At 53.5% G+C, this 11,695-nt stretch overlaps 1 protein-coding gene across 1 annotated transcript; it reads left to right on the forward strand.

Moving 5' to 3' along the window:
- Positions 1 to 7,731: 7,731 nt before the first annotated feature.
- On the forward strand, positions 7,732 to 9,087 carry GJA8 (gap junction protein alpha 8). The gene is made up of 2 exons (XM_038757828.1): positions 7,732 to 8,834; positions 9,027 to 9,087. The coding sequence occupies exons 1-2, from the start codon at positions 7,732 to 7,734 to the stop codon at positions 9,085 to 9,087; spliced, it is 1,164 nt and encodes a 387-aa protein (XP_038613756.1).
- The last annotated feature ends 2,608 nt before the right edge of the window (positions 9,088 to 11,695 follow it).

Genomic DNA, 11,695 nt, shown 5'->3' on the forward strand with positions numbered 1-11,695 from the left:
AGAGCACTGTACTAAGCGCTTGGGAAGTACAGTGGGGATGAAGACTGTGAGCCCCACGTGGGACAACCTGATCATCAGTGCTTTGCACATAGTAAGCGCTTAACAAATGCCATTATTATTATTCATTCATTCATTCATTCAATCGTATTTATTGAGCGTTTACTGTGTGCAGAGCACTGTACTAAGCGCTTGGGAAGTCCAAGCTGGCAACATATAAAGACGGTCCCTACCCAACAGCGCGCTCACAGTCTAGAAGTGGGAGACAGACGACAAAACAAAACATATTAACAAAATAAAATAAATAGAATAAATATGTACAAATTAAATAAATAAATAGAGTAATAAATGCGTACAAGCATATATACGTATATACAGCTGCTGTAGGGAGGGGAAGGAGGTAATCCAGTTCTTGTCCGGCACCAGCCTCTCCGTCTTTCCCCAGGGTTTAGTCTCGGGTCTGGTCTGCTTCTAATAATACTACTAATAATAATGGCATTTATTAAGCGCTTACTATGTGCAAAGCACTGTTCTAAGCACACACTGTTCTAAGCACTGGGGAGGTTACAAGGTGATCAGGTTGTCCCACGTGGGGCTCACAGTATTAATGCCCACTTTAAAGATGGGGTAACGGAGGCACAGAGAAGCAAGCAGCGTGGCTCAGTGGAATGAGCATGGGCTTTGGAGTCAGAGGTCATGGGTTCAAATCCCGGCTCTGCCAATTGTCAGCTGTGTGACTTTGGGCAAGTCACTTAACTTCCCTTATCTGTAAAATGGGGTTTAAGACTGTGAGCCCCCCGTGGGACAACCTGATCACCTTGTAACCTCCCCAGTGCTTAGAACAGTGTTTAGCACTTGGTAAGCGCTTAATAAATGCCATCATTATTATTATTGCTAATAATAATAATGGTACTTGGTAAGCGCTTACTATATGCCATACACTGTTCTAAGGGCTGGGATGGGTTCAAGTTAATCAGGTTGGACACACTCCCTGCCCCATTTGAGCCTCGGATATAGATGAGGTCATTGATACACAGAGGAAGTGAAATGACTTGACCAAGGTCACACAGCAGACAACTGATGGAGCCTTCTGCCAAACACCAAGCCCCAACTGATCAGACTTGGTGGGCGCTCCGTGAGCGTCAGCCAGTCCCGGCCCATCCAAGCATCAGGACATCAATATGACATAGGGAAGCAGCGTAGCCTAGTAGAAAAACCCTGGACTGGGAATCAGAGGACCTGGGTTCTAATCCCCACTCTGCCACTTGTCTGCTGTGAGACCACGGGCAAATCACTTAACTTCTCTGTGCCTCAGTTACCTCATCTGTACAATGAGGATTAAGACTGTGAGCCCCCTTTGTGAGAAATGGACTGTGTTCAACCTGATTAACTTCTATCTACCATTGCGCTTAGTTCAGTGCCTGGCACACAGTGAGTGCTTAACAAATACCATAAAACACGAGTTTACAGTCTGGGGGGGAGACAGACATTAGTATAAATAAATACTTTATAACATAATTTATAGATAGGTACATGGCGAGTGGGAAGGTAGGGGTCAGATAAAGCTGGTTCAGCCTGCAGAAGAGGGTGGGAGAGAGAGGGGAAGAGACAGTTAATCAATCAATCGTACTTACTGAGCACTTACTGTGTGCAGAACTAAGACAGTTAAAGAAAGAGAAAGAGAGATTGGGTCTCCAGCTTGCTGTTGCCATGGTTATTCATCCCTGTCATTCTCTGGAGGGGCGGGAGCCAGTGGTCGCCCCAGGACCAGCTCGGCAGGGAGAGAAGTTGGGTGGGGGGGATGCTGACATCACCATCACACCCGTCTTCATCACCAAATGGGGGTTTCTGCCCTCTCTCACACTGTGTGTGTTGGGGGGGAAGCGGGGTAAGTCAATCCCATGGAGGAGGGGAGACACTTCTAGAGAGAGGTGGGCCAATAATGTGGTTCGTTTGCCTGGGGGAATGGGAGGTGGAGGTAGACTCCACCCCCTATCCCACACCCCAAGACAGAGGCTTGGGTTTTTAATTCAACTGTGTGCTCTGCACATGGTAAGTGCTCAATGATATGATTTACTGACAGATTAACTGTGTGGAGGGTGCCCAGTACAGAGCTCTGCACCGTAGTGGACACTGAATAAATGCTGCTGTTGGTGCGTGTGGATAGGTTTGTGTGACTGGGTGTGTGCCTGGGAGCATGTGCCTGGGAGCATGTGCCTGGGAGCTTGTGGGGTTTTTTTGTGCGGGCTGGGTTGCAGTAGAAGAGGAGCGAGGTGAGGGAGGAGGAGGTAAGAGGATCGACTGCTTCAAAGCCGATGGTGAGGAGAAGTTTCTGTTTGATGCAGCAGTACTCCCAGGCCCGGGCTCTTTCCACTAGGCCATGTCAGCGCTTAGAACAGTGTATAGAGAAGCACTAGTGCTTAACAAATACCATTATTATTATTATTATTACCTCTGTCTGAAGGTGTGTACATATGCCAGTATTTGCCAGTTGCCCATTCTTTTTTTAGTGGTATTTGTTAAGCTCTTAATATGCTTCAAGCTGTTCTAAAGCGCTGAGGTAGATACAAGTTAGGTTGGATACAGTCCCTGTCCCATATGAGGCTCACAGTCTAAGAAGGAGAACTGAGGCATAGAGAAGTTATGTGGCTTGCCCAAGGTCCCACAGCAGGTACAAGGCAGAGCCAGGATTAGAAACCAGGTCCTCTGACTGGCAGAACCACGCTTTTTCCACCAGGCCATGCTGCTTCCTGTATATTTAGCTCTTCCTTGGCTTTGGTCTCTCTGTACCTGTCTGTCGTCTTGTTCTCCTGCCTTTTTTTCCCCCCTTCCTCATTATTGGCATTAGCCCTGCCCCGGGAAGTCCCGCCCATGGGAAGCTACACTGATTGGGAGCTCCTACCACTTGGAAAGCTTCACCCTGGAAGCTCCCCATCCCTCTTTCTGAAACTCTGGGAGACTTGGTCCAGGGGTCCTCTCGCAATGGGGGCTCACTCAGACTTGAATGCTCTCTGGCAAAGACAGGAAGGTGACAGGTATTGACACCTGTTTACTTGTTTTGTTTTGTTGTCTGTCTCCCCCTTCTAGACTGTGAGCCCGTTGTTGGGTAGGGACCGTCTCTATATGTTGCCGATTTGTACTTCCCAAGCGATTAGTACAGTGCTCTGCACACAGTAAGAGCTCAATAAATACAATAGAATGAATGAGTGACCCTGGGGGTGACCCCTGCTTCCTTGAGAGGTGGGATGTGGGGGCACAAGGAGCTGGGGAGCCCCCAATCTAACAAGATCACTTTCATCTAGGGGATAATAATAATGATAATAATAATAATAACAATAATAATATTTGCTAAGCTCTTACGACGTGCCAGGCCCTGTACTAAGACTGTAAGCTTAAGTTCCCCTCTAGACTGTAAGCTCTTTGTGGACAGGAAATTTCACTGTTTATTGTTGTATTGTACTTTCCCAAATACCTACTACGGTGCTCTGCACACAGTAAAGCATTCAATAAATATGACTGATTGAATGAATGAATGAATGAATGAATGAATGAATGGATGCTAAGTATTGGGGTGGATACAAGCAAATTAGGTTGGACACAGTTCCTGTCCCCTGTGGGGCTCACACCCTCAATCCCCATTTTACAGATGAGGTAACTGAGGCCCAGAGAAGTGAAGTGACTTGCCCAAGTCACATAGCAGACAAGTGGTGGAGCCAGGATGAGAACTCATGACCTTCTGATTCCCAGGTCCGTGCTCCATCCACTACACTGGGCTGCTTTGAGGTTGATAAAAACAATAATGATAATAATAATAATGGCATTTATTAAGCACTTACTATGTGCAAAGCACAGTTCTAAGTGTTGGGGGGGTTACAAAGTGATCAGGTTGTCCCACGTGGGGCTCACAGACTTAATCCCCATTTTACAGATGAGGTAACTGAGGCCCAGAGAAGTGAAGTGACTTGCCCAAAGTCACACAGCTGGCAATTGGCGGAGTGGGGATTTGAACCCATGACCTCTGACTCCAGAGCCCGAGCTCTTTCCACTGAGCCACGCTGCTTCTCAGCCACGCTGCTTCTCATGCTTCTGATGGTGATGAGAACTCCCTTCCTCAGGGTCCCCTGGTCTTCCAGACCCCTGGCAGGGGAAGAAATGGGACAGGTTTCCTGTCCGGGCCTGGGGTGCCCCCACTCTCACCGGGTGGGGGGCAGTGAGGCGTTTAGGGGGTGGTGCTGAAGGCTGATTTCTGGCTAAGCAGATTGGGGAAAGATAGCTTTGTGCCAGGAGCTGTGATGAGAAGGGTCATGGGGTCTTGCACCCTGGAGCCGACCCAATCTGCCCTTACGCATGAACTGCTTCTCTCAATGGGGCCGCCCCATCCGCCTCACCAACTGTCTGATTGGAAAATCCCCACGGAATTCAGAGCCCTCTGGCCCCCGGCCCTGGCCCCTCTCTGAACAAACAGGGCTGGAGTCAAGCCTCTGTCTTCTCCTGAGGGGGCCCACCTGACATCGAATTCCGCTCTTGGATGGTCCGGGCTGAGTCCCTGGAGGGAGAGTTAGGGATGGAGAGGGGAGAATCGGGGGTTTAGGTTGGCCCTTCCCTAGCCACGAGGGTGGGTACCCAGGAGAGCACATTCCCGACTCTCCTCTCTATCCCTGACTCTTCCTCCGGTGACTCAGTGGGAGCCATCCCACGCTCCTGACTCTCCCATCTCCATCCCTGATTCTCCCTCCAGCGAAAATCTGGGGCTTCACTTGGAGTCTTTATGGGGAGCAAACCCTGCCCTGCTTCCCCCCAACTCAAGGGTCTCTGAGCTCCCCAGGGGCTCTTTGGAAGTAACAGGGGACCACGAGTGACTGCCTTTGTGCCAAGTGCCAGGGAAAACTCTGAACTTGCACCCACTGTGGAAAATCCGCTCCAAAGCCCTTAGCCAACCATCATCAGCCTTCCTCTGTCCCATGGCCAACGGCTAGTGGGTAGGCAGGTTCAACGGAGTCACCTCCCTCTTCCCTGGCTGTACGTGGCTTTCTCCCCGACCCTGCCTGGGATTGTGAGGTGGAGTGAGGGGAGAGCAGAGCCTCATTCATTCATTCAATCGTATTTATTGAGCGCTTACTGTGTGGAGAGCACTGGACTAAGCGCAAAGTCGGCAACACCTAGAGACGGTCCCTACCCAACAGCGGGCTCACAGTCTAGAAGGGGGAGACAGATGACAAAACAAAACATATTAACAAAATAAAATAAATAGAATAAATATGTACAAATAAAATAGAGTAATAAATACGTACAAACATATACTCATTCATTCATTCAATCGTATTTATTGAGCGCTTACTGTGTGCAGAGCACTGTACTAAGCGCTTGGGAAGTACAAGTCGACAACATATAGAGACAGTCCCTACACAGCGGTGGGTTCACAATCTAGAAGACTAGAAGACATAGAAGTCTAGACTAGAAGTTTAGAAGACATATATACATATATACAGGTGCTGTGGGGAGGGGAAGGAGGTAAGGCGGTTGCGGGGGTGATGGGGATGGGGAGGAGAGGGAGAGGAAGGAGGGGGCTCAGTCTGGGAAGGCCTCCCTTGCCCTGAAGTAGCAACTGCCACTTAGGTTGACTGTGGTCAATCAAGTCCAAATGAAAGACACTAAAGACCTGGCTGCATATCCCCGGCCTAATGTCGTTTGAATCTTTTTTGGGGGAGTGGGGAGCGTTCAAACAGACGCTGCAGCCTCCCCTCACGGATCGTTAGTTTAATGAGACCAGCTTTGTGTCCATATCTGTAATTTTATTTATCCCTTTGCTCTTCCCCCCTCCCAGCCCCAAAGCACTTGTGTACATAGCTGTAATTTTATTTATTTGTATTGCTATCTGTCTCCCCTACTGTAGACTGCGAGCTTGTTGTGGACAGGGAATGTCATTTTTTATTGGCATTTTATTGACATTGTGCTGTGCACACAATAAGCACTCAATAAATATGATTGAATGAATGTGCGAATGTGTGTTCAGCCCAATGAGGTGCATTTGGCCTATGACCCTGGTTCGGGGGCTCTGGACCGCCACGCACCACTCCTGTGGCAATGGGAGGGGGAAGAGCGGTATGTCTGTTATATTGTTATATTGTCCTCTCCCAAGCGCTTGGTACAGTGATCTACACACAGTAAACGCTCAATAAATACGATTGACTGAAAAAGTGGAATTTCCTTGGCTGGGGGAGGTGCCCTTGTGTGGGTTGGGCTTGTGCCCACTGCTCTCCCCCCTGCCCCTCACTCCTGAGGCCAGCACCCTGCCCGGTCTCCTCTCCCCTATTGTTTTTCACATGACGCCCCCCTGCCCCGCCCACCATCTTCTTTCATAAACCGTGTCCAGCAGCAGGCGGCCCACAAACCCACCCTTCGGTCCCGCTGCCCAGACGTGCCCAGAAGGAGAGGCAAAGGAGAATCATCAAGGTTGGCAGCCACTCCCCTTCTGCTCCCTCCCACACTGGGGGGCAGGGGGAACCCAGGCACATGCACACACACACACTCTCATGCACAAGGCCCGTTCCCTCTGGCGAGTTGTATCCACTTTCCACCTCCTGTCTCTGCTGGGGACCAGGGGTCCGCGTCTCTTTGGAGATATTCCAGAACTGGAGCTGGGGTCTAATTTGGGCCTGGGGGTGTTGGCTGGGGGATGTGGCTAGGAGGGCTGACTGGGAAAGGAGCCCCGCTCCGGAAGGTTGGAGGGCCCTTTGTGGGGAGCCGTGAAGCTGGTGAGCCCAAATGGAGCCCCGCTCCCGAACCCTGCTCCCGGAGGCCCAGAAAAGGAGGCTGTTGGGTGGGAAGCTGGTTGGCCCAGCGCAGGAGCTGAGAGGGGGATCTGGGGCCGGTTGGAGGACTCGTGACGACAGAGTGGACTGGGATCTCTGGGGGCCTCGTGGAGCTCCTAATCCCTCTGGAGCCAGCTATGATGGCCAGGGGCTGGGAGCTGTGGGCTCAGGATGGGATCCGGAGCTCAGGAGGGAGGGGAGATGGTGCTGTTCCCTCCTCCGGGGGCGGATGGACCCCGGTTCCCGTTTGGAGGTGGGAGTCCCCACGTTTCTCAATCCATAATCGGTGATATTTATCCAGTGCTTATTGTGTGCAGAGCACTGTACTAAGCGCTAGAGAGAGTACTACATAATAGAATCGGTAGACACGTTCCCTGACAAAAACGAACTTACAGTCTAGAGGAGGAGCACTCGCTGTGGGCACGGTATGGATCTACCAACTCTATTATGTTTTTATATTGTACTCTCCCAAGCATTTAGTACAGTACTCTGCACACAATAAGAGCTCAATAAATACAGCTGATTGACATTGACTGATAGAGATAAGAAAACCCATTCAGATGCTCCTGCTCACCCGGGCAGGGAAGGGACTTGTCTGGATTTTCCAGTAGCCTCTTTTCCTTCCCAGGGACCCCGTCAGGGTCCCGGTTAGTGGCCAGTCCCCTACTGGGGCCTGTCTGAGGGCTCAGGGAGCTTTGCAAATAAATTCTGGACTTTGGCATTTCGCTTGGCAAACTTTCACCCGACCCCAAGTAGCTGTAGCAGAAGTCCCGGGGGGTCCCCAACTTTATGCAGCTGCAGCAGGGATCCCTGTTGGGGGGGGGGGGGTCCTCAGCTCTGTGTGCGGGCCTGGTGGGGGGAGTCACTGTCTTTTTGCCTCCTCAGCCTCCCCTCCCCTCCCTCCCCCCGCAGGCGGAGAGAAATGGGTGACTGGAGTTTTCTGGGGAACATTCTAGAGGAGGTGAACGAGCACTCGACCGTCATCGGCCGGGTCTGGCTGACCATCCTGTTCATCTTCCGCATCCTGGTGCTGGGCACGGCGGCCGAGTTTGTCTGGGGCGACGAGCAGTCGGACTTCGTGTGCAACACGCAGCAGCCCGGCTGCGAGAACGTGTGCTACGACGAGGCCTTCCCCATCTCCCACATCCGCCTCTGGGTCCTGCAGATCATCTTCGTGTCCACGCCGTCGCTAGTGTACGTGGGCCACGCCGTGCACCACGTGCGCATGGAGGAGAAGCGGAAGGAGCGTGAGGAGGAGGCGGCGGCCCGGAGGCCAGCGGGAGAAGGGGATCGGTCACCCCCGGTTGGTGGTGGCGGCGGCCAGGGTGACGGGAAGCAGGGGCTGCCCAAGGGCACCAAAAAGTTCCGGCTGGAAGGCACGCTGCTCCACTCCTACATCTGCCACATCGTCTTCAAGACGCTGTTTGAGGTGGGCTTCATTGTGGGCCACTACCTCCTGTACGGCTTCCGGATCCGACCCCTCTACCGCTGCAACCGCTGGCCCTGCCCCAACATCGTGGACTGCTTCGTGTCCCGGCCCACCGAGAAGACCATCTTCATCCTCTTCATGCTGGCCGTGGCCTCCGTGGCCCTCTTCCTCAACCTCCTGGAGATCAGCCACCTGGGCCTCAAGAGGGTCCGGGTGGCCTTCGGCCGGCCGGCCAATCCCCGGTCCCCGGGGGCCCCCGCCGAGACGTCCGTCCACTCCGTCGCCGTGTCCTCGGTGCAGAAGGCCAAGGGCTACCAGCTCCTGGAGGAGGAGCAGATCGTGTCCCGGTACTTCCCGCTGACCGACGTCGGGGTGGTGGAGACGGGGGTCCTGGGGGAGCTGGGTCGGGTCTACGCCGAGACCCTCCCTTCCTACGCACAGGTGGGGGGGCAGGAGGTTGCCAGGGAGGAGCAGGAGGAAAAGCCAAGCCCAGGGGAGAATCAGGGGCTGCGGGAGAAGCCTGGGCTGGGGGATACACCGGGACTAGGGGAGACACTGGGACTGGAAGAGAAGCTGAGGCTGCAGGAGGAGCTGGGGTTGCAGGAGGAGAAGCTGGGGCTGGAGAAAGAGAAAGAGGGGAACGGGGAAGGGAGACACGTGGAGAAGGAGGGGGTGGAGGAGGAGACAGAGAATGAGGAGGGCGAGACCCCCGCCGGAGAGAAGCTGGGAACAGCAGCCACCGAGAAGCTCCCTCCGCTGCCTTCCGAGTGGACGGCCGACTCCCCCAGACCCCTCAGCAGGCTCAGCGGGGCCAGCAGCCGGGCCCGGTCGGATGATCTGACCGTCTGAGAAGGGTGACCGTCTGAGAAGAAGGGCCAGCCCCGCCTGCGTGCCGCTGGAGCTGGTCTGAGACCCCCTCAGCCCCCACCTTCCCACCCACTAGCTGTCCCCCCTGCCTTCAGACTGGAAGGACACCGAAAAGGGGAGGGTGTTCTTAGAATCCACATTTCCAGGGATCAAAAGTGTCCAGTGTTCTCCGCTCTCCCTACCGCCGGGTCCCTGCCCCTCATCCATCCCAGCCCAGCCCCTCCTCCTGACCACTGGCACAGGGACACACTGGGCCCAGGACACATGTGCGTGCATCTGGGTGTGTGCATTGTGGGAGTATATTGATGCTTGTCTACTTGTTTTGTTTTGTCGTCCGTCACCCCCTTCTAGACTGTGAGCCCGTTGTTGGGAAGGGATTATCTCTATCTGTTGCCGAACTGTGCTTTCCAAGTGCTTAGTAGAGTGCTCTGCACACAGTAAGCGCTCAATAAATACAATTGAATGAATGAATGAATATGTGTGTGAGCAAGTGTGTGCGCATGAGGGGGTCAATGGATATTTAAGTGTGTGCATGAATGAGTGTGTTGGGGGCGTTCATGTGCGCATAAATATGTGCATCAATAGGTGCATTTGTAAACAGTTGTGTGCGTGGACATGTGCAGGATCTGTGAGTGGAGCAGGAATTTGGCTGTACCTCTTCCCCTCCCTCCACAGCTGGGGCGGTGGAGGAAGGGGAGGGCACTAACTCGGGGGAGAGGGCAGGGCTACACAGAGTCAGGGACTTTTTTTTTAATGGTATTTGTTTAGCACTTACTATGTGCCAGGCACTGTACTAAGTGCTGGGGTAGATACAAGATGATCAGGTTGGACACAGTCCAACTCCCACACAAGGTTCACAGTCTTAATCCCCATTTTACCGATGAGATAACTGAGGCACAGAGAAGTTAAGTAACTTGCCCAAAGTCACACAGAAAACAGGCAGTGGAGCTGGGATTAGAACCCAGGTCCTCTGATTCCCAGGTCCGTGCTCTTTCTGTCCCCTGGTACACTGCTGTGTAACTTTTGTCAAGTCTCTTAACCTTTCTGGGCCTCAACTTCTGCTCTGTAAAATGGGGGCAACCCTACGTCCCCCGCTCCCCCACCTCCCCGAAACCTGTGTGAGGATGTGGCCATGCCCCCGAGGTTTGAGTTGGTGGGGGGAGAGGTCCTTGGAATAGAATGCCTGAGCCTTCTGCCTCTGCCTCATCCTTCATTTTCTGAGCCTTCTGCCTCTGCCTCATCCTTCATTTTCTGAGCCTTCTGCCTCTGCCTCATCCTTCGTCCTGCAACCCGGCCTACTGGGCAGCATCCAGGGCATTGCTTCCTGCATGGCGGAGACCCCGAGGAGTGGGGGAGAGGCTGTCCCGCTCCTCAGGTCTCCAAAAGACCAGCTCTTAGCCTTCGGGGTACATTTGAGAGCCTGAGCCGCTGGGTATATTGGTGCTAAAGGTGGACTGGGCTCTACCCCAGAGATAGGTGCATGTCTGGGGACCGTGAAACATGGAAGGTGGAGCCCTTCCGTCCGCTCCGGGGCCTGGCCCCTCATGGGGAGGGAAATGAGCTAGTTGGAGTAGGGGGAGACCAACCAGGGCCTGAAAGGGCATTGTGGTATCTCTGACATTTTTGCTCAGGGTGGTAGGGACCCTCCTTCTGGGGCATCTAAAGGAAGGTGTGTGTGGGTTTTTTTTGGTGGGGGGGGGGAGGTCACCTCGGAGAATGGGACGTGGAGAACCAGACCCTCATTCCAGGCTCAAGAGGAGGAAATCTCCTTCCGGATCCCTAGACCAACGGAGTAGTGGCAAGGTGGGGGCTCCTGGATGGGTCGGAAAATGGTGGGAGCAGGGGCTTCTTCCAGCCACCCTGCCGGGTACTTGTCAGCCCCGAGGGGCAACTTGGACCTCAGGAAACCCAGCGTGACCCACCCCTCTCCCTCTTTCCTCCCTCCCTTCCTGCCCATGCCACTCCCCCCAGAGCGTGGAGTGGGGACAAGGCCCAGAAGCTGGACATCTTCTCAGAGCCGGATTGGGGCTGTTCTCCTCCCTTCAACCTTAGAGGCAGCCCAGCGTGAAGGAGAAAGGAGAGTCTCTTGGTCTGGAGAGGGGGGTGTCCAGGGAAGAAGGGAGGGGAGGAGGGCATTCCAGTAGGCAAGACCACCCCCACCCTGACCCTGAGTCTCCCAGGCTTATCTCTGCTTCCCAGCTCCGGGGAAGGGATTCCCTGAGGGAAGGGGGAAGTGAGGGGCTGGGTTGGGGGCAATGCTAACTGAGGCCCTTCGATTTTCCCGCCTGTGAAACTGGCCCTCAAACCGCCCCCAGGAGAGCTCTTGGGGAAGAGGCTAGATATGGTAGAAAGGCCTCTTCCTCGAAGCCCAGGACCTGAGCGGCCCCGTACATGTTGGGGTCTGAACCCCAATAAAACTCCCCTTGACTTTTCCCTTTCTGTGGCTGTCCTTTCCCGTTCAACTGCATTAACCTGGACTTTCCTAACTCCCGTCCCCCGCGTCTCCCATGGTAATAATAATAATAATTATTGTATTTTGTTAAGTATTTACTATGTGCCGGGCACTGTACTAAGCACTGGGGTGGACACA

This window comes from Tachyglossus aculeatus, chromosome 16 (assembly GCF_015852505.1).
Source record: "Tachyglossus aculeatus isolate mTacAcu1 chromosome 16, mTacAcu1.pri, whole genome shotgun sequence".
Taxonomy (NCBI): domain Eukaryota; kingdom Metazoa; phylum Chordata; class Mammalia; order Monotremata; family Tachyglossidae; genus Tachyglossus; species Tachyglossus aculeatus.